This window comes from Typopeltis vanoorti, chromosome 20 (assembly GCF_054136105.1).
Source record: "Typopeltis vanoorti isolate ZY-2024b chromosome 20, IOZ_Tvanoo_1.0, whole genome shotgun sequence".
Lineage (NCBI taxonomy): Eukaryota > Metazoa > Arthropoda > Arachnida > Uropygi > Thelyphonidae > Typopeltis > Typopeltis vanoorti.
The window spans coordinates 37430395-37455035 of NC_143568.1; the positions used below are offsets into that span (position 1 = coordinate 37430395).

General features: G+C 34.9%; 1 protein-coding gene across 2 annotated transcripts in view; it reads right to left on the minus strand.

Moving 5' to 3' along the window:
* Window positions 1-24641, minus strand: part of scaf6 (SR-related CTD associated factor 6) — a 251811-nt gene that overhangs the window by 109678 nt on the left and 117492 nt on the right. For both annotated transcript variants that reach the window (XM_090409796.1, XM_090409797.1), the window contains 2 exons: window positions 16281-16392; window positions 1666-1716 (listed from right to left, as the gene is read on the minus strand). In XM_090409796.1, coding sequence (XP_090265922.1) covers window positions 1666-1716; window positions 16281-16392 — 163 coding nt within the window. The remainder of the gene's footprint in view (window positions 1-1665; window positions 1717-16280; window positions 16393-24641) is intronic.

The following is a 24641-nucleotide window of genomic DNA, read 5'->3' on the forward strand; positions in this document are numbered from 1 at the left end:
ATAATCTCCTTCTACCTCCACACAATGTTTACATTTATTGTACAGGTATTCGAAGGTATGGTGGAAGTCCTGAACAGGAACCTCCTTCAGTTTCTGGGTCACACCACGTTGGATGTTCTCAATGTTATTTTCAAGTAAAGGAGCCTCTTCACACTTCATCTTTAGGAAGAGGAAAAAGTCTGTTTTCAAAGCCAGAAACTGTTTCACAGGCAGCACAGTGTGTAGGCACGTTGTTGCGCAACAGTAACCAACTATTATGGAACAGATCTTTCCTGACATATTGCATACAGACATTGTAATACTCCTAAATAATACTGACTTCACTGAGGTGCCATCAGGAACAAATTTGCAGTGGATAATTCCAGCTGCATAAAAAAAAAACAAAAAAATAAAAAAAAATAAAAAATAAAAAATAAAAAATAAAAAAAAACCATTGTCTTGACACATGATTTTTGCAACCTGATCTCCTTCTGCCAGGGAGGAGACATTCCATGCTCTGGCTCTCGTTTCCAGATCAAACTGAAAACACCAACTTTCATCACTGGTGACAATTCTTTGTAACACCCTATGATCTTGATCAACTGCATGGATGAAATTTTGACAACATGCAACCTGATGCTCTCTCTGTTCATGTGTAAAGCTTGGTGTCGGTAAGGAATCAGCCAGATTAATCTTAGAGATTTGCACAAGAGGAAGATTTGCATGAGGTACCAAGCTTTACAATGAGTAGCACCTGACAATTGCCCTAGCTTTTACCACATTTTCATTTGTCCATGCAGATACTGGCCATCCAGAGCGTGGTACATCCTCCAGGGACTCCCTTTCTTCTTTAAATGTTGAAAACCAGCAGATCATCTGTGCATGGCTCAGTCATTGCCATACAGTTTTTCTAGGTCTTGGTACACTTCTGGAGGAAAATTGTTGATCAGAAGTTAATAATGGTGGAACTTTTTCATGTAGCACTATCATAATTATCCTGAACATCCCTGAGGGTACATATCAGGAATTTAATGGTGATGGTGAATTAAAGCTACACAAATGAACTGGATACAGTCAATGAAGAAATCTCATTGTTGAAAGAGTCAAAAAAAATTTTTTTCAGCAATAAGATGTTAATGATGAGAGTTGTAAAAAAACAGATGGAAGGAATCTTGACCAAGAGATTTAGAAAATTACTTTCAAAGGATCAATTTTGTTTATTGTTTACCTGATGCACGTCTGTAACAACAGTGAGCAATCAAATGGCAATAGACTTTTTAAAACACCACAGTATTATGAAATAACTTAAATGAATTTCAATAACTATTAATATATCCATTTCAAAAATGTACACTGATGCATAAAATACTTGTAGTCTATGCATTCTTTTCAAATGAAAAGAATGCACAAATCATTTTTACAAAACTTTGAAATTACTCAAAAAAAAAGCCTCACTACACAGAGACAGTGCAACACTGGAAATCTCCATGTGGACCACATAGTATTTGAAAACCCTCAAATGAAAGGGGTAATCTATAATACTTGCTTGTTTCTAATTCTCTCATTATAATTACTGCTAAAAGTTCTGTACAGAATAAAACACAAATAGATAATGTCTAATAAACTCTTGATTAAGAATTATTTATTTTGCAAAAACAATCCTATTAAAGGGATTGAAATACTTACCTCCAAAACTAATGGTTCAAAATACTTGTTTGTTTCCCAGAGTTTAAATAACTGTAAGAAAGAATATAAATAATATACATGAAGACCTACTGTATTAGCCACAAATCCTGTAATCAATCAAATATCTTGAATAGTTATTTACAATGTTCAAGGAAGAGCACTTCATATCTTAAGATCATCTGGAGTATATTACAACTACATTACAATCTATGTGGTATGATAGTTACATTAATTTGCTCAACCATTAAACTACTGGCCTCACCTCTGGTGTGAAAAAAGAAAAAACCTTAGTACATCAAAGCTAGAGTCCTGTTATTATCATCTATTTGGTTAAAAATCATTAAGGGATATATTAAGCTAGAGAGTAACATGCACTCACATAATTACTCATATAAGTACACACATAAATTAGAACAAAACAGTATAGATGGTGGCCAATAAGAGTCGAAATTATTACTTAGTCCTAAAGTAAGGGTTTGCTGGAAAACTTGAAGAAATTAAGTGGGCTGAATGTTTGGTGTGCCATCCAAATTCTTGGGATTTTTATGCCACCGTTATTGTTAAGATTAGGATGATTGTTCAAAATATCACAGGTTTCTTTAAATTTGCATTCATACCACTTTTTTGCATGATATAAAGAACATCTTTGTGAGACATACAAAAATATTTTGGGAAAATTTGGAGAAAAGAGCAAAGCTAATAATAATGGCAAATACCTGTTGGATTTCTGCTCAGGACATGGACTGGTTATTACTAACACCATGTTCCAACATAAAAATGTGCACAAATTCATATAGAGAGAAGAGACAAGGAATAAGAAAAGTCTCATTGACTATGTTACTGTTGATAGTGATGTTTTCTCCCTGGTGCAGGACACCAGAGTGTACAGAGAATTTGAAATTGGAAGTGATCACTATTTAGTCTTGAGTAGGATAAAATTGAATTTCATATTGAAAAGAATAACATGTAAGAAAGTTTTAAAGTGAATAAAAGTTGAGCAGCTCTCAGATGTGAACTGTAGACTAAAACACACAAAGATTATTGAAGAAAAAATGAAAGAGTTTGAGAACAGGAATCAAAAACTTGGAGATTCAGTGGCAAATTCTGAAGAACATTGATTGATTCTGCCAAAGAGGCATGTGGTGAGGTTGTCTGCAAGGATAAAAAAATCAGAACTCCCTGGTGGACACAGGATGTTAAAGAGGCAGTGAAGGAAAAGAAGAAAGCATATCAAAAGTTACTGTCAAATAAGTCAGCTTGTGCTCTTAGAGAATATAGACACAAATGCAAGAATGGTAAACACTGTGTAAAACTGGCTAAGCAAAAATCATGGGAGGACTTTGGCAAGAATATAGAAAATAAATATCAAGAGGTATGGAGTAATTACTTTGAAAAACTGCTAAATGAAACAAGTAGTGATGACAGCACAGTGGTAAAAAACACTGACCAGGCATGCAGTGAGGAATACATATCCATACTTGAAGTAGAAAAAGCCATCAAAGGTTTGAAATGTGGAAAGGCAACAGGAGTAGATGATATTCGACCAGAAATGCTGAAGTATGGTGGTATCAAGTCTTACAGTGGCTGCACTGCATACTTCAGAAAGCCTGGACAGAGGGACGAATTCCCAATGATTGGAGTAGAGCTCTCATAGTACCCATATATAAAAAGGGAAATAAAACTGAATATGAAAATTACAGAGGTATTTCCCTATTGAGTGTTTCTGGCAAGATCTATGCAAGTATACTTGAGAAACAGTTGAGAAGAATTGTGGAAGAAAAGCTTGGTGAAGAACAAGTTGGATTCAGGCGAAATAGGGGCTGTCAGGATCAGATCTTCACTTTACAGCAAATAGTCAAGAAAGCATGGAAATATAACAAAGATCTGTGTTTAAGTTTTGTCTATCTGGAAAAGGCATATGACAAGGTGCCAAGAGAGAAGCTATTCAATACGCTACAGTTATATGGTGTCAATGGGGCATTATATCATGCAATACTTAGTCTTTATTTGAGTTGTAAGTCGCCAGTTAGAACTGAAGGAAGTACAGGAAGACGGTTTAATGTTAAACCTGGTGTCAGACAAGAATGTACATTATCCCCTCTGTTATTCATTATCTATATGGATCACTTTATGAAGGAAAGTGGTATTAAACATGATATCAAAATTGGAGAAGTTAATGTCAGCTCTTTGCTTTATGCAGATGTTATACTTCTAAATAAATGCACTACAAGTCTGCAAGATTCTCTGACTAAATTGAATAGCTGTTGTAATAGATATGGTATGAAGGTTAGCAATAAAAAGACAAAGACAATGAAAATAGGCAGAAGCATTGAAAATGTCAACTGTGTTGTGAATAATGAACCTGTTCAACAAGTAAAACATTTCAGCTACATAGGCACGATTTTTAGTAATAGATGGTAAATTAAATATAGAAATAGACAATAGAATCAGCAAAGCTGGTATGGTGGGAAGTCAATTGAATAAATTCATATGGAATAAGAGAGAAATTAGTCGGAACACTAAATTAGCTGTATACAAGACAGTGTTCAAACCAGTTTTAACTTATGGATCTGAGAGCTGGGTCAGAAGTAAAACACTTGACCAAAGACTAGAGACCGCAGATATGAGAGTCCTGAGAAAGATTATAGGTGTGAACAGATGGCATCAATGGCAATATCATATTAAAAACGAGGATATTAGGAAAGAACTTGACATTGTCAGCATTGAGTAATGCGTTAGCAGAGCTAATCTCAGGTGGTATGGTCACTTAAACAGAATGGGCGAGGAAAGATTAGCAAAACAACCCAGAGGAAGACCAAGATATAGGTGGATTGATACGGTACAAAGTGCCTTAGACGATAGAAATATAAGACCTGATAATGTTGGAGTCTTGACAAGTAACAGACTGATTTGGAGGAAAATTGTAGATGGGAAGTTTTTAATGATGTAATTTTTTTTATGTAGTACTATCATATCCTGTTCACCCCTTGAGGGTACATGGCAGGAATTTGATGGTGATGATGAGGTGCTGTCAATCATGGATCATGATTTGCAGTACCTGGATCACCTATTTGCTGTTGACAAATATGCATATTTTGATGCAGCTCTCTATACGTTGTGGAAAAACGTATGGAATTGCATGTGACTGTTTGCATTTCCAAACACATTTGGAAATAAGGATTGATCGTGAGATGAGTTTTCATCACTGTTTTCAAGGAGACTTGATTAATGATCAACTTTCCACAATTTGAATATGACTTACTCTAACACATCACCTGAACACAAGATCACACTTGGTATTGCTTTGTACAGCAAATCAGAACTTGTCAGTAAACAATGCCAATCTCCACTAGTCTCGACACCTGACATGGAAACTAGCCCATTTCAAACATTTTCTTCTATAGCATAGGAATAGGGGCAAGCAGACTACCAATCATCTAGCATTAAGAAAACATACATAAAGCCTTCAGTGTACAGTGGAAGATACCAATGTTCGGGTAACCAATGCAAGGTCAGATCATAGCTGATTTGGGGTAGCTGACCTGTTTTTGCAAGCAGATAATCAAAAATATTGGTCACCCACTGAAGTTGTAGCACATGTCCTTCCTTCACTGCATTTTTGGGATGATTTTTGTGACTACTTTCAACAGAATTAGACTGGCATGTAGTTTTATGATGGCTAACCACCTGGTTAAATGATATCTTGTAGCCATATCCAAGAATTTTGCTATTACAAAATGTTTTGTTCTTACTCCAGACATGAAATGGAAACCATTCCAAATTGTCCACTTTTATGCTGTGGTTCATTTGCATATACCACTGATAGCGCCAATCAGTTGTATGATATCACACTCATCATCATCAAATTCCTAACATGTACCCTCAAGGGGTGTACAGGATATGATAGTACTACATGAAAAATTTACATCATTACTAACTTCCTATCTACAATTTTCCTCCAAATCAGTCTGTTACTTGTAAACTCCAACATTATCAGGTCTTGTATTTCAATCGTCTAAGGCACTTTGTACCGTATCAATCTGAGTCGTTTTCCTGCCAACCTGACAGAGAACACTTGTTTTGCTAATCTTTCCTAGCCCATTCTGTTTAAGTGACCATACAACCTGAGATTAACTCTGCTAACGCATTCCTGGATGCTGACAATGTCAAGTTCTTTCCTAATATCCTTGTTTTTAATATGATATTGGCATTGATGTCATCTGTTCATGCCTCTAATCTTTCTCAGGACTCTCATATCTGCAGTCTCTAGTCTGGGTCAGAAGTGTTTTACTTCTGACCCAGCTCTCAGATCCATAAGTTAAAACTGGTTTGAACACTGTCTTGTATACAGCTAATTTAGTGTTCCGACTAATTTCTCTCTTATTCCATATGAATTTATTCAATTGACTTCCTACCATACCAGCTTTGATTCTGTTGTCTATTTCCATATTTAATTTACCATCTTCACTAAAAATTGTGCCTAAGTAGCAGAAACGTTTTACTTGTTCCACAAGATCTCAGTTCACAATGCAGTTGACATTTTCAATGATTCTACCATTTTTCATTGTATGTCTTTTTATTGCTGACCTTCATACCATATCTGTTACAACAGTTATTCAATTTAATCAGGGAATCTTGCAAACTTGTAGCAGATTTATTTAGAAGTATAACATCATCCGCATAAAGCAAAGAGCTGACATTAACATCTCCAATTCTGATATCATTTTTAATACCACTTTCCTTCATAATGTGATCCATATAGATAATGAATAACAGAGGGGATAATATACATCCTTGTTTCACACCAGATTTAACATTAAACTATCTTCCTTCAATTCTAACTGCTGACTTACAACTCAAAGACTAAGTACTGCTTGATATAATTTTCCATAGACACCATATAAAAGTAGCGTATTAAATAGCTGCTCTCTTGGCACCTTGTCATAAGCCTTTTCCAGATCGACAAAATTTAAATGCAGATCTTTGTTATATTCCCATGCTTTCTCAACTATTTGTCGTAAAGTGAAGAATCTGTTCCTGACAGCCTCTATTTGGCCCGAATCCAGCTTGTTCTTCACCAAGCTTTTCATCCACAATTCTTCTCAACCGTTTCTCAAGTATACTTGCATAAATCTTGCCAGGAACACTCAGTAAGGAAATACCTCTGTAATTCTCACATTCAGTTTTATTTCCCTTTTTGGGTACTATGAGAGCTCTACTCCAATCATTGGGAATTCGTCCCTCTGTCCAGGCCTTTTGAACTATGCAGTGAAGCCACTGTAAGACTTTTATACCACCATACTTCAGCATTTCAGGTCGAATATCATCTACTCATGCTGCCTTTCCACATTTCAAGCCTTTGATGGCTTTTTCTACTTCAAGTATGGATATGTATTCCTGACTGTATGCCAGTTGAGTGTTTTTTTTTTTTACCACTGTGCTATCACTGCTTGTTTCATTTAGCAATCTTTCGAAGAAATTACTCCATACTTCAAGGATATCTTTTTCTCCTGTTTTCATGTCACCTTTCATCAATAACTCCTTTTACAGCACTCTTTCCACCATTTCTAAGCTTCTTCAACAACCTCCAGATTATCTTACCACCTTCTTGATATTTATTTTCTATGTTATCGTGATAAGGCTTAGACATTGGTTATGCATTTTTTACTAAATAATTTAAGTAAATTACAATATAAACTAGGATATACATTAAAATAAATTTTAATATACTTCAATATTTCGGCAACGTCACATTGCCACTTTCAAGGAACTTAAGAACAAGACACGTGCATGCAGGTACAAACAGTAAGTAGAATCAAATACACCCTGGAAGAGGGAAAAAACAACCGCCTTCCTTTCTTAGACACACTACTCACCTGCCAGCTGATGGAACCTTGGTTTTCTCACTCTATAGAAAACCCAGCCATACAGGAAGATACATTCACCAACAATCCCACTACCCCTCCTCGCAATGATATGGAGTCATTAAGACACTACACAATAGGGCCAAACTTATCTGTTCGAATGACTACGCCCTAACCACAGAACTAAACCACATTCTCAACACTTTCCCAGCCAATGGCTACACCCCGAAAAAAATCCAAAAAATATTGAAACCAGTAAACCATACCCCCCCCCTCACAACAAGGATTACTCTAAATCCAGTACCATGCCCGATATTCGAGGCACCTCGGAAAAAATTACAAAAATCCTAAAAAAACATGACTTAACTTCTTGTTACAGACCATATAAAAAATTGGCATCCCTTATCTGCTCTACTAAAGACCAACCTCCCCCCCCCCCTCCCCACTAGACCTACCTGGTGTATACCAGGTCCCTTGCAGCTGTAAGCTGTCCTACTTTGGCCAAACAGGCAGGACAGCAAATATCAGAACACGACTACATCTGGTTTCACCAATACAGCCATTCTGGTCTTGCTGACCATGCGCTGGATACCTGCCATAGAATATGGTGAAAGAAAGCCACGATAATACACCATAGTAAATACAGATATGAAAGGCTTTTCATGGAATCAGCTTCATCCCTAAGAAACAATCCAAACCTCAACAAATTTGGCTGCATGAGACTGCTTCAAATTTGGGAAACCTACATCAGAAGACCTTCAGTCCAATCGCCCAAGAATACCAACAATGCCAGCTAGTGGGCGCAATCAGGACTTTAGGAGAAATAATAGCTTCCTGCTTCTTCCTCATTTACTGTTTATTGTGCCAGCGTGCACGTGTCTTTTTCTTAAGTTCCTTGAAAATGGCAACATGACATTGCCGAAATATTGAAGTATATTAAAATTTATTTTAATGTATATCCTAGTTTATGTTTTAATTTCCATCAATTATTTAGTAAAAAATTTATTTTCTATGTTCTTGCCAAAGTCCTCCCATTACTTTTGTTTAACTAGTTTTACACAGTGTTTAGCTTTCTTACATTTGTCTCTGAATTATCTAAGAGCACAAGCTGACTTATTTGCCAGGAACTTTTGATATACTTTCTTCTTTTCCTTCACTGCCTCTTTAACTTCTTATGTACACCATTGAGTTCTGATTGCTCTATCCCTGCAGATAACCCTCACCACATGCCTCTCTGGCTGAATCAATGAGGGTTTTCTTCAAGGTTTACCATTAAATCTCCAAGGTTTGGTTCTTGTTCTCAAACTCTTTCATTTTTTTTTCAATAATCTTTGTGTATTTTAGTCTACAGTTCACATCTGAGAGCTGCTCAACTTTTATTCGCTTTAAAACTTTCTTACATGTCATTCTTTTCATTATGAAATTCAATTTTATCCTGCTCAAGACTAAATAGTGATCGCTTCCAATTTCAAATCCACTGTACACTATGGTGTCCTGCACCAGGGAGAAAACATCACTATCAACAATAACATAGTCAATGAGACGTTTCTTATTCCTTGCCTCTTCTCTCCATGTGAATTTCTGCACATTTTTATGTTGGAACATGGTGTTAGTAATAACCAGTCCATGTTCTGAGCAGAAATCCAACAGATATTTGCCATTATTATTAGCTTTGCTCTTTTCTCCAAATTTTTCCAAAACATTTTTGTATGTCTGACAATCACTTCTTACTCTGCTATTTAGATCCCCAATAAGGACCAACTTTTCCTTTTTCATTGTGTCAGTAGCTTTCTCTAGAGCCTTCTGTGGGACCATAGGCACAAATAAGTCTCATTGTCCAATTCCCCATTCTGCTATTTTCCCACATCACTCTACTTGAGACTGCCTGCCATTCAAGAAGATTAGCCTCATATTTTGTGTTGAATACTATGGCTACCCCTTCTTTTCCTTGATTGTCATTGCCTGAATATAACATTTTGTATTTATTGCTCAGAAAGATCTCACTAGTTTTTGTCTTTTTTGTTTCAGTCACCCCTATTATATCGATCTGGTACTTGTCTAATTCATCAGCTAGTTCCATTTCTTTGCCATTCAGGCTTCTTATGTTGATAGTACCGATCTTTAACTCTGGCGATGTTGAGTTGGGGTTGCTTTCAGATTTGTCCCAGTAGCTGACTTTTTGCCCTGGTTCCCTGGTGAAAATAATGGGGGCCTTCTTTAACCGGGCGATGCCCCAGCCGGCATGAAATTTTGTCATGTTGTACCATCATTTTGTATATTGGTTTAAGCCAATAAGAATACAATTTGGTCGGCTAAATCCCAAATTGCCAGCCCATCCTCGTTAGTTCAGTATCCAGGTAGATACCCAACAGGGTGCACCACGAGAAAGTGAGGATTGGACATTAGGTCAGAAGTTCCTTTAAAGGCTAAGTGGAGGTCTCCTTTCAGTTATACAGCTTTGACCCTTAAGTACCCCCCCCCCCTTTTTTTTTTTTGAAGTTTGCATTAGATATTCTGGATATTGGTATTATTACACTTTCTCACCACTATGATAAAATGTTGGATGTAGCTAGAGTTGTATTGCAGATCTTTAGCAGTAATTTCCAAAGTTCCTTTCTGCAATGTTTAACAGCCTTTGCCATTATATCATTCAATCCAGATGCTTTGTTATTCTTGTGGGGTTTGCAGCAGTTTCAAATTCTTGCAATGTAAAACTGTTACACATAACAGAAAGTAAGTTCTTTTTGGCGTATTGTTTTTGGCAAAGCATCTGTAGTTCACTAATAAATTATTAAACAGTTTTTCAAAATAGTTCTTCCATAAGGAGAGGTCATTTTTGTCTTTTGAGTATCTTGCTGTTTTCACCTTTGTTTCTTAGTCTTTTGGGTTTCCATTCTTTGGTACATAAGGAATTATGCTACCAGATACATTTCTCTCATTTTTATGCATATTTTCATATAGTTCTAATTTCTGACAGCCAGTCTGGATGTCACTTTCTTTGTCATTTTGAAAGGCCATAACACTCAATCAATTAGTTCATTTACAAGATTATGTAGATTGTGTGTCTGCCAATTCCTATACTGCTGTTTAATGTCATTGCATTATTTTTTTTTAATAGTTATTATTTAGTCCTTTTCACTAAAAATGATACATACTATTGGATTTTTAATTAGACCATGGTTTTGATAAAACATTTATACATAATCGTCGACTAGTTTTGCTAGCTGTGTCTGTCTAGCTTTATCAAGACGAAAAAGGTTAAACTAATATTTAATGCAAAAACAAAAGAATGCAGTAATGACTTAAAAACAGTTAAAACAAATTGGAGAGCATGTATGACATTAAATGCATAAAGTGTGAAGACTTAGTCATTGTTATTAAGTCTCGTTTTATAATTTTTCGTGTAATTTAGTTCTGCTAAACTTAATGAATTTAATAGATTTTTCCAAATGTCTTTTAGTATTATTCCTTGGTTTCTGTTGAGTTTGTCTCCTGTCTGTAGGACTACTGCAGCTTCTTTAAAGGTTCTACACATGTAATCTTCTTCGATATATGGCATAGAGCTGTTGTTCCAATCTATTGAATGGTTTGAAGTTGAGAAATGATGAACAGCAACAGCCTCTGGCGACACAGTATGTATCATCCATCGTCATACCTTACGCAGGTTCAGTCTCCACCAAATTAACAAGAATTATGAAGCCTTTTAACATCCGAGTTGTTTTTAAACCTACCATTACTATAAGACAGTTATTAAGATCCTCTAAGGATAGCATCGCTTTCTACAAATACGCAGGTGTTTACAGCATACCATGTACGTGTGGACTGACCTGCATAGGCCAAACTTCAAGAAGCCTAGAAATCCGAAAGAAGGAACATGTCGGAGATGTCAATAATAATAGAGACACCTCAGGGCTGGCACATCATTTCTCAACTTCAAACCATTCAACAGAGTGGGACAACAGCTCTATGCCATATATAAAAGATTACAGATGTAGAACCTTTAAAGAAGCTGCAGTAGTCCTACAGACAGGAGACAACCTCAACAGAAACCAAGGAATAATACTAAAAGACATTTGGAAAAACCTATTAAATTCATTAAGTTTAACAGAACTAAATTATGCGAAAATTTATAAAATGAGACTTGATAACAATGACTAAGTCTTCATGCTTTATGCTTCTAATGTCACACATGCTCTCCAATTTGTTTTAACTGTTTTTAAGTCATTGCTGCATTCTTTTGTTTTTGCATTTAATATTAGTATAACCTTTCTCATCTGGATAAAGCTAGACAGACACAGCTAGCGAAACTAGTCGACGATTATGTATAAATGTTTTATCAAAACCATAGTCTAATTAAAAATCCAATAGTATATATCATTTTTTGTCATTGCATTAAATTTAATGTCACTTCATTAAATCTTCCTACATTGTATCACCCATTTCCTTTGAAATTATGAAGTCTCGGGACCAGAGTTTTTGCTGCTATGGATGGATTGTGCAACATAAATGAAGCTCTGGCATGGAAGCTTCTGTTATCTTGTTGGATAATGACTCTTTATACTGCGTTTGTATGGCAGGAAGAGTCAGGTCTTTCAAATGATATTTAGTTACTATTCTTGTTTTAGGTTTAAAAGAACTGAAATAAAGTTTTATATATTATTACTATTCTATGGTCAAAGTTTAGTTTCACAACAATTTTGGGATAATCCCACCATTTTCCATGGATAGAAATATGATCTATTTGTGATCTTGTTTTATGTGGATGTTCCTTCTAGATTTGTATAGAAATTTGTTCTGTAAATCGACAAGGTTATAAGTATAGCATAGTTCAGTTAGGTGTCCATTTTTTTTTTGTAGTATTGTGTTATGTGAACGTTCCTATTATGCATTAAAATCTTGTTAGGAGCTTTCAAATGTGATTTCTTCTTTTTCCAGGACTGCAACTTGAATCCATCATAAAGTCCTGATTCTCCTATAGTTTCGCACACAACTTCATCATGGACTCAACAAGCTTTTTTTTTATTATTATTTTGCCTCTAGGGCTCCAAGGCTTCTAGTTTTCAAATTTCTATTTTCTTTATAATAATATTTGTATATTTGAATATCTTTGAAAGCTTTTTCACTTACATTATTATTTTTCAGTATAATATTTTATACATGCATACATACATACTGTGTGTGTGGCTTTTATCCTGCTCAAAAACTAAATGGTGATAGTTTCCTATTTCAATTCCCTCCACGCAGATTCTTAAATCCTGAACCAGGGTAAATATAATACTATCAATAATAACATGGTCAATAACTTTTTTTTTCTTTTTTATTTCTTATGCCATTCTCACCATACACAACTTTAAAATGCTGGAATGTGCTTTAAAATGCTTTAATGACTTGTCAGTGCTGAACAGAAATCCAGCAGGTATACCTAGATTATTATTAGATTTACTGTCTTCTCCAAAATATTTCTGTAAGGTATTTTTTCCTACTCTGCTGTTTAAATCTCCAACAAGCAAAGCTTATCCTTTTATTTTTGTTAGATGCCTTCTCCAATGACTTCAAAAATTTCCCCACTTCTTACTTACTAGGAAGAAGTGGAGGAATTTTTTTTTTTTTTTGTCATTATTAGAGAAGGCAGCTTTTCTAAATGACTTAATCTTCAATAAAAACAAAGTCACAAGTAAGTCTAACTGCCCAATTTCCCATTTTGAAATCTGTAACATCACAATGTTTACAGATTTACCATTAAGTTTACCTTCATGTGTAGTGATGAGTCCCATAACTATACCTTCCTTTCCCTGTTCACCAGCATCCAAATACCTGCTTTAATCATTATATAGTATCAGGACTAAACAAACAGCAATTAAGTTGGATTAAAATTGTTGATAAGAAGCTAGTAATGATATAAATTGAATCATAGTTTCTATCATAGATCCTGTACACTCCTGAAGTGCATTTCAGGAATCTGATTATAACAATTAATGCCATCTTAATAAAGTAAAGAACTGAGCTTAACATCTCTCTTATTCGAATATCAGATTTAATATCACTTTCCATAGTGATGCTCATAAACATTATACATAACACTGGGAATAGCATACAGTTTTGCTCTATGTAGACTATCTTTTTATAACTCCTTCAAATTCTGTTGTTGTTGTTTTTTTGTTGGTTTTTGTCACTTGATCAGAAAGTAAATTATACTTGACTAAAATTATATTCTTGTTTTAATCATTTACTCAAACATGAGCAAAAACAAAAGTTTGTATGTGAAGTACTTTCATGACCATGCTATCTGTATATAGAGTCTATAGCCTTCACATCAAATTTTAATATCAAACTGCCTCAGTTAGAAAGTCTCATAATTATTAATAACAATCATAATACTAATAATAATAATACTGGATGAAATTTAATGTCAGGTGGCTTCAATTTTAGTTTCAATCATACATTTGTGTAGAAACAAAATTAGACAAAACAAAACATGTCTACAGTTTATAAGCCTAAAACAAGTTAATATGTCATAAATGCACTATTACTTCTGGCATACTCATTAAATTTTTAAAAAAGTACCATCATCTCACAGAACGCTATGAATAATAAATTTCTTACAGATACAACAACAGTGCTCAGAAACATAATGGAAATTCTTTAAACCTGTATAAGCGAATGTTTATTTGATCATATGCATATATTGCGACAAAATAATTTTTATGCCGAACCAGTCCTAAATTCATTACTGGCTGATGATGGCCTTTTCCTCCCCTTTCCTGCTGAAATTCATAATAATTACATTTTTACTGGCAAAACAAATTGAAATTAGAATTTTTTTTTCTTTCTTTTTTTTCATTAAACAGACCTGTTTTTATGAGAAGAATAATTCAAAATGATATTAATTCTTGATGAAATTTATGTCATAAATTTCATCAAGGATAATTTTTTATAATTTTTTAAGAAAAATTAGACAACACAAATTATTTCCACAGTGTGTGTGGCAAACATAATGTGACTGCATAAGAATGCTATTATGAAATAGTTATTTTATGAATGTCTATAATAATTTCTTTACTAATTCATAACTTTTGTATTCATTTCATTAAAGCAGTCTAGCCAACCAGCATTTCTTTTTTAAAAGCTTTACAGAGAATACTCAGGCTGTTTTTTCATAATGATTCAGATATAGAAAATTAATTATTTTCAGTTGATTTCTGACAAATGTCTCTTTAGCATTGCTAAATCTTTATTCTGTATTCACTAATTTTGTCCTACCTTGAAGTAGAAGTGAATTACAGATTAACAAGAGAAACTAAACACTCAGATGATGCTAATAGATCAGAATCATATGAAGTTGAAACTGCATAGACAGATAAACCTTATGGATATACGAAAGTGGTCTGAAAAGTTCTCACCTTCGACCACAGATGGAAACACTATCAACAAGATTTTTTTTTTTTTCTAAGTTGGTACATCTGTCATAAGCATCTATGTGAAATTACAGGTCATTCTATCAAGTAGTTTGTTTTATACAGCTGTCTGAAGCAAAAGTGTTGGCTTTATCCCTCAAAATGTATAAAATTGAGTATCGTGCGGTTATAAAATTCTTTTTAAAAGAAGGTTTAATATCAAAAGAAATTCGTTCGAAGTTCATGAGCACTCTTCTCCTTCATTTTCGACAATTAGAAATGGGCTACCGAGTTTAAATGTCGTCGTACCAGCCTTGAAGATGATCCACGTGAAGGACGTCCAAAAAGTGTAACAACACCAGAAATCATTAATCAAGTGCACGATATGGTATTGGATGACCGACGAGTCAAAGTGCATGAAATTGCTGAGACTATAGGCATTTCAAAAGAACATAGAATATATTTTGCATGAAGAATGGCATATGACAAAACTTTGCACAAGATGGGTGTGGTGGTGCTTGCTCACAGCAGATAAAAAACGCACTTGCATGAAAATGTCAGAACAGTGCTTGGAGAGTTTGAACAAGAATAAAACTGATTTTGTGTGTCGATTTATTACTATGGATGAGACTTGGATTCACCATTACACACCAGAATCCAAACAGCAGTCAAAACAGTGGACAGAAGACCACTGTTCAGCACCAAAGGACAAAGTCAGTTCCATCAGCAGGAAAGGTCATGGCATCAGTGTTTTGGGATGCTAAAGGCATTTCATTTATTAATTATCTTGAAAAGGTAAAAGCAATAACTGGGGAATATTATTCCGATCTTTTAACCAGACTAGACGAAACAAATTGTGAGAAAAGACGGTTTGAAGAAGAAAAAACATCTTTCATCAGGACAACACATCTGCCCACGAAGGTGTTTTGGCAATGGGAAAATTAAGGGATCTGCACTATGAATTGTTGGAACATCTGCCTTATTCCCCAGATTTGGCTGCCTCTGACATCTATCTCTTCCCAAAACTAAAATTCTTTCTTGCTGGTCAGCATTTTTCTTCGAATCAAGAGGTGATTGCAGTGCTGTAGAGGAGTATTTTGTAGGTCTTACTGAGAACCACTACAGGGACGGTATAATGGAGTTGGAGCATCGCTGGAATAAATATATTAGTCTTAAGGGAGAATATGTTGAAAAATAATTTTGAAATTATAAATTCGTTTTTTCATTGTTAGGCCGAGAACTTTTCAGAGCACCCTCGTAAGTGGAACTATCATTATGGATATAATGACTACTGGGATTTTTTTTTTTTTTGCTAATTTGGAATCATACTTGACATAATGAAATTAAAAACACTTACTTTCAATAGTTTTTGCTGTTTATCTGGATCTACAGCTATACTAGTTGTACAGAAGATAGGGATAACAACTTTGTCAAGTGCTTTCTTCAAATCATCAGCATTTTTTCTCATGCTAAAAGAATGTAAACTAGTCTATTTTAAATATTAATTTACAAATATTAAGTGTAAATATTTCACATCTGAAAATGTACAATAAGTTGTTCAATGTTACATATGGACAAAAATAAACTTGAAATACATGTTATTTTGTGCAATATGGGCAATCATCCTGAATAACAATGGAGACAATAGAAGAGTTTGTCATAATTCCTTTCTTAAAGAACAGCACTGTAACTGTATGGATCTGGACTTTTCAGTAGTTTGTTATAATGATGTTTCCTATAGTGGCATTTCACTGTAATACACATGCTGAGCTAAGTGAATATTTTCATTTTCTCATTTTGTCTGTTCTACAGGTGGAAAAAATTTTGAGTTTCAGGAAGAAACAACATTCCCCAGTTTGTGCGCATGTGTGTATGTGTGAGAGGGAGGACTTAAACACATGCTTGCTATTTGAAGCTATAAATCATCATCATAATCAAATTCCTGATATGTACACTCAAGGGGTTTACAGGATATGATAGTACTACATGAAAAACTTACATCATTACTAACTTCCTATCTACAATTTTCCTCCAAACCAGTCTGTTACTTGTCAAGACTCCAACATTATCAGATCTTATATTTCTATCATCTAAGACACTTTGACTTTGTACCATATCAATCCACCTATACCTTGGTCTTCCTCTGGGCCATTTTCCTGCCATCCTGGTAGAGAACACTTGTTTTGCTAATCTTTCCTCCCCCATTCTGTTTATATGAGATTAGTTCTGCTAACGCACTCCTGGATGCCGACAATGTCAAGTTCTTTCCTAATATCCTCGTTTTTAATATATTGCCATTGATGCCATCTGTTCACGCCTCTAATCGTTCTCAGGACTCTCATATCTGCAGTCTCTAGTCTTTGGACAAGTGTGTTTAACTTCTGAACCAGCTCTCAGATCCATAAGTTAAAACTGGTTTGAACACTGTCATGTTTACAGCTAATTTAGTGTTCCGACTAATTTCTCTCTTATTCCATATGAATTTATTCAATTCACTTCCTACCATACCAGCTTTGTTGATTCTGTTGCCTATGTCCATATTTAATTTACCATCTTCACTAAAAATCATGTCTAAGTGGCTGAAATGTTTTACTTGTTCCACATGTTCCCCGTTCAAAACACAGCTGACATTTTCAACAATTCTACCTATTTTCATTGTCTTTGTCTCTTTAATGCTGACCTTCATACCATATCTATTACAACAGTTATTCAATTTAGTCAGGGAATCTTGCAAACTAGTAGCGGATTTATTAAGAAGTATAACATCGTCCGCATAAAGCAAAGAGTTGACATTAACATATCCAATTCTGATATCATGTTTAGTACCACTTTCCTTCATAATGTGATCCATATAGATAATGAATAACAGAGAGGATAATGTATACATCCTTGTCTCACACTGATTTAACAGTGTGAGACAAGGATGTATATATTAAACCTTCTTCCTGTACTTATTTCAATTCTAACTGCTGACTTGCAACTCAAATAAAGACTAAGTATTGCTTGATATAATACCACATTGACACCATAAAACTGTAGCATATTGAATAGCTTCTCTCTTGGCACCTTGTCATATGCCTTTTCCAGATAGACAAAACTTAAATACAGATCTTTGTTATGTTCCGATTCTTTCTCAACAATTTGTCGTAAAGTGAAGATCTGATCCTGACAGCCTCTATTTGGCCTGAATCCAGTTTGTTCTTCACCAAGCTTTTCTTCCACAATTCTTCTCAACCGTTTCTCAAGTATACTGGCATAAATCTTGCCGGAACGCTCAGTAGGGAAATACCTCTGTAATTCTCACATTCAGATTTATTTCCCTTTTTATATATGGGCACTATTAGAGCTCTACTCCAATCATCAGGAATTCGTCCCTCTGTACAGGCCTTCTGAACTATGCAGTGCAGCCACAAAGACTTTTATACCACCATACTTAAGCACTCCTGCTGCCTTTCCACATTTCAAGCCTTTGAAATGTGGAAAGGCATTCCTTGAGTGTTTTTTACCACAGTGCTGTCATCACTGCTTGTTTCATTTAGCAGTTTTTCAAAGTAATTACTCCATACTTCAAGGATATCTTTTTCTCCCGTTTTCATGTCACCTTTATTATTATCTCTAACTCCTTTTACAGCACTCTTTCCTCCATTTCTACGCTTCTTCAACAACCTCCAGAATATCTTACCACCTTCTTGATATTTATTTTCTATGTTCTTGCCAAAGTCCTCCCATGACTTTTGTGCAGCTAGTTTTACACAGTGTTTAGCTTTTTTACATTTGTCTCTGTATTATCTAAGAGCACAAGCTGACTTATTTGCCAGGAACTTTTGATATGCTTTCTTCTTTTCCTTCACTATTTCTTTAACTTCCTGTGTCCACCATGGAGTTCTGATTTTTCTATCCATGCAGACAACCACACCACATGCCTCTCTGGCTGAATCAATCAGAGTTTTATTCAAGGTTTGCCACTGAATTTCCAAGGTTTTGTTCTTGTTTTCAAACTCTTTCATTTTTTTATCAATAATTTTTGCGTATTTTAGTCTACAATTCACATCTGAGAGCTGCTCAACTTTTATTCGCTTTAAAACTTTCTTACATGTTATTCTTTTCATTATGAAATTCAATTTTATCCTGCTCAAGACTAAATAGTGATCACTTCCAATTTCAAATCCTTTGTACACTCTGGTGTCCTGCACCAGGGAGAAAACATCACTATTAACAATAACATAGTCAATGAGACTTTTCTTATTCCTTGCCTCTTCTCTCCATGTGAATTTGTGCACATTTTTATGTTGGAACATGGTGTTAGTAATAACCAGTCCATGTCCTAAATAGAAATCCAACAGGTATTTGCTATTATTATTAGCTTTGCTCTTTTCTCCAAATTTTCCCAAAATATTTTTGTATGTCTGACAATCACTTCCTACTCTGCTATTTAGATCCCCAATAAGGACCAACTTTTCCTTTTTCATTGTGTCAGTAGCTTTCTCTAGAGCCTCAAAAAATTCCTCCACGTATACCTTAGTAGAGCCTTGTGTGGGACCATAGGCACAAATAAGTCTCATTGTCCAGTTCCCCATTCTGATATTTGCCCACATCACTCTACTTGAGACTGCCTGCTAATCAAGAAGATTAGCCTCGTATTTAGTGTTGAATAGTATGGCTAGCCCTTCTTTTCCTTGATTGTCATTGCCTGAATATAACATTTTGTATTTATTGCTCAGAAAGATCTTACCAGTTTTTGTCTTTTTTGTTTCAGTCACTCCTATTATGTCGATCTGGTACTTATCTAATTCCTCAGCTAGCTCCATTTCTTTGCCATTCAGGCTTCTTATGTTGATGGTACCGATCTTTAACTCTGATGATGTTGAGTTGGGGTGTGCTTTCAGATTTGTTCCAGTAGCTGACTTTTCGCCCTGGTTTCCTGGCGAAAACAACGTGGGCCTTGTTTAACCAGGAGACGCCCCAACCGGCATGAAATTTTGTCATGTTGTACCATAATTTTGTATATTGGTTTAAGCCAATACGAATACAATTTGGTCTGCAAAATCCCAAATTGCCAGCCCATCCTCGTTAGTTCAGTATCCAGGTAGATACCCAACAGGGTGCACCACGAGAAGGTGAGTATTTTACATTAGGTCAAAAGCCCTGGTCGGTTCTCCACATTCCTTTAAAGGCTATGTGGAGGTCTCCTCTCAGTTATACAGCTTTGAGCCTTAAGCATCTCGAAGCTATAAATAATTATTTAAAATTATTTTTTATCTATGCAACTTTTACAATTGTTCCTTCGAACTCTAGTGTAATCATATACTTTATGACTCACAGGATCATAATTTTAGGATTTTATTTTGAATGTTGTTACCTGTCTCTCTGATGATGTCTACAATAAAAAAAATTATATTTTTTTACATGTATAAGCTGTGAAAGTTTTTAAATGTTTAATACACATAATCCATTAAACTATTTATTGAATTTACTGTTTTAAAAACTTCAAAATTTTATAAAACAATTTATTAACATAAATTTTATTTTCTTTTGGAGATGAAGACAAGTGAATTTAATTATAATGATAAATTAACTGCATCACGTCACTGTAAACAAATGAGGGGAGTGAATTTGTTTAAGTATTTCAATTTCTATAAGATTGCTTAATACATAAGTCACTAAATTTATAAAAAAAAATAAATAAATAAAAATAAAAAGTGGTGTATCTGGATGAAAGTCATCAGTTGGATTAATCCAACATTAATTTTCTTTATTACCAGTCTTCTATGAATGTTTTTTAGCCAATTAATGTTATCTGCCACGCCTCTATTTGTTGAAAGTTTATTTTTCACTTGGTTAGAGTATAATAAATTTAGTTTAATCCTTTATCCAAGTGTGAGCAAACAAAGTTTGCACCTGAAACTATCTTCAGGACTGGGGTGAGGTGGTACATCCACCTCACCCCAGTCCTGAAGATACTTTCAGGCGCAAACCTTGTTTGCTCACACTTGGATAAAGGATTAAACTAAATTTATTATGCCAAGCCTCTAATACTGTTACCTCTTACATTTTGGTTTTCTAATGCAATGCAAATTACACCAATCTGCTAGATCTTGGTTTTTTTTGGTGCCCCCCCCCACCATCCCAGGTCATTCTTTTGTCAAATACTTAGCTCTGCTAATCTTGCCTCTTCTCTTCAAGCAAACCATACAACCTTAGATTATTAGTATCCAAGAATATGTAAGCAAAGCAATGTCAAGTTTCTTTCTAATATCTTAATCTCAACATAGTTTCTTGTTCACTCCCCCCTATTTTCCACAGAATTTTCACATTTGTGACTTCTACTTTTCAATTATGAAAAGTAGAAGTCACAAATCTATTTTCCGAGTCTTTAAACTGTCATGCGTAGTCTATTATTTATTTCAGTAACTAATTTGCATTATCAAAAAACTGTACCTAAATAACTGTTTCAGTTCTATAGCCTTATCACTCAGAATGTAGTTCACTTTTTCCATGTCCCTGCCTATTTTCACATTTCTACTTTTTTTTTATAAATCATTTTTATAACAAATCTGTTACGGGTCATTGAATTCGGTTAGAGATGCAAATGAAGTTTATTTGCTTAGAAGTATAACATTCACATAAAGTAAAGACCTTGGTCTTAATATCTTCAAATTCTGACACTATACATAATGCTGCTTTTCTTCATGTGAAGAAAAAATAGAATGCTTACACCTGATTTGCAGAAATCACTTAAGACAAAGTACACTATCTGTACATCTTTCCATTTTAACTGCTAAAAAATATAGGCGAAATGACACTCTGTATAATGTCCTATTTACACCATAATAACTGTGGCATTTTGAATGGGTCTTGCCTTAGTACTTTTCATATGCCTTTCCAGATCTCAAGATTGAAATCAGTTATATTCCATAAGTATTCAACTATTTATCTTAAAATAAAAATAAAAAAATTGGTTTTCACAACTGGTATTTCATTTAAATCCACTTTTCAAGTAATACTTACCTAAATCTTACTTAGAACTCAATAAAGAAATTCCTCTGTAATTCTGGCACTCAGTTTCAATTCCCTTTTTATACATATTTCTTCCCCATCAACTAGAATTCAACCTACTGACTAGCCTTCTGAAGTATACCATGGAGTCATGTGTAAAACTTTTATACCTCTATATTTGAAATTAACTTTCCAGAAACTATGTTGAAACCATTTTCATATATTTTCAATTTTTATCAAATTTCCAGATTATGTAGATTAAAACAAAAACTCATTCTAATTCTTCATAAAAGCATTAATACATCACAGAACTGAATAACATACAGAAACAATCTATTTCATTTTTTTAATAGGCACTTTTAAAATATTTTCTTATTAAATAGCTTTCTGAATCAGTTTGTGAGGGCAGTCTCTATTTTTGAAAAAACAGTAAAGAATTCTAATTGCTACACTAAGGTTTTTTCTCTTGATGAGTGAAACATCAGAATGCATTTCTTCTTCTTTTCAGCCATTTTCTGTCCACTGCTGGATGAAGGCTTCCTCCAGTTCTTCCCACCTTTCTCTGTTCTTGGCAATGTTTGACCAATTTCCATTCATTCATTCATACCAGTGTCAGTATGTATCATCTTTTTCATAACCCCTGGCAAAATTTTAGCCATGTGCGAAGCGTAGTTCTCGTTTGGGAAACATTTAAAATGACCATGTTTGTATTTTCATAAAAATGGAGAAAAACGAGTTTGTGCAATGATAAAATACTTTTATTTGAAGAAGTGGACAGCTGCGCAGATCAAAGCTGAGTTAGATGCAGTTCATGGGGATTCTGTACCAGCATAAAAAGATTATTTATTTTTGGATAAATGAGTTTAAACGTGGTCATAAGTCCGTCAAAAATGAAGCATGCTCCAGACACCTGACTGAGGTCACTACGAAGGAAATGATTGACAAAATCCATGGTATCACTAAGAAAAACTGCCGAGCGAAAGTGCATGCAATTGATGAGATTGTAGGCATCTCAACTGAACAGGTATATAACATCCTGCACGAAAAATCACATGAAAAAGCTGTGTGTGCCGCAATTGTTGAACTGTCAATCAAAAACACATGCAAAAAGACATTTCAACATGGTGTTTGGCAATGTTTAATCACAATTTGCAGGATTTTTTGAATCGATTTGTGACTGTAAATGAAACTTGGATCCACTACTACACATCTGAGTCCAAGCAGCAGTCAAAACAGTGGACAATGCCTGGTGAAAGAGCACCGAAAAAAGCAAAGACCGTTTTTGTCAGCTGGGAAGGTGATGGCCACTGTTTTTTGGATTCCCAAGGAATTATCATGATAGACTATTATGCCTCCTTGTTGGACCATTTAAAACAAGAACTGAAGAAAAAACAGCCAAGATTGGCACACAAAAAAGTGCTCTTTCATCAAGACAATGCACCATCCCACACATCGGCCATCACAATGCCAAAATCGCATGAACTGAGGTTTGAATTGGTTCCACATCCACCGTATTCTCCAGACTTGGCCCTGTGTGACTATTTCTTGTTCCCAAACTTAAAAATTTGGCTCGGTGGGAAAAAATTTTCTTAGAACAAGGATGTCATCAAGGCTGTCAATGACTATTTTGATGAATTTGACAAATCCTACTTTTCAGATGGGATGAAAAAATTGGAAACTCGCTGGACCAAATGTGTAGACCTCAATGGAGATTATGATGAGAAATAAAAGTAACCTAATTTTCCCACGGTACAGCTTGCTTTCACAAACAGGGCTCTAGCAAGGTGGAACTACTGCCTTATATAAATATCTACTCTAGTTAGTAGATGTCTTTCATCTGAAACCCTATCACTCTTTCAGCTGGTGAATAATTCTGCTATCTCTGCTTACTGTGCCAGGTCATGCCTGGAAGGAACTCAAGCATAGCTGCTGCAGGAGACATTGTCAAGCCATGCTTGATTGATGTCTGGACACTCCTTGTGTGAGAAAGTTATGTGCACAAGCTCACCTCAACCACATGCCCCTGCTCTAAGTTTCTTGCACCAACTCTACCATGAAAGATAACCCAACAAATCCTAGCTCACTGCAAATGTAAAAAAAAAATCTCCAATAAGAATAACAAAAAAATATGAAAAAGACAAACAAAATATAAAAATGCCCAAAAAAGACAAAAAACACCAGAATTTCATCCAGCAGAAAAACACTTTCACATTTCAACATCCAGGACATCGAACATGAATAATGTACACTACTACTTACAAGCATCAAAAACCAATGCTGCTATTCTTAACTGAATCCCAAGTGTCCTCCTCCAACACCATATTCCACAATGGATATGCCAACTACATTTCTTGCCAAAGGCTATCAAACTTTGAATTCACAGTTTTTTTTTTTTTTTTGCTCTGGCTCAAGATTTCCTTACCTCACTTTATTCCTTACCAGCCTTTACAACTCTCATAAATTAAGACAATTGTGTTGTCCGCTTTAACTACTTCTCTAGAAGTCGATTTCATAAGTGACCCAAACTGAGATTATCTTCCTAGGAGACTTTAATGTTCATATGTTCATAATACAAATTGGCTCCCCTTCTTATCTAATTTCCCAAACCAAGCCAATCATCTACTATCAACCATGATCTCACACAGTTAACCTACCAAGCAGAATACCAAACAATCCTTATTATTTCAACACCCTGGCCCTTTTCTTAAACAACTCTCTCTCC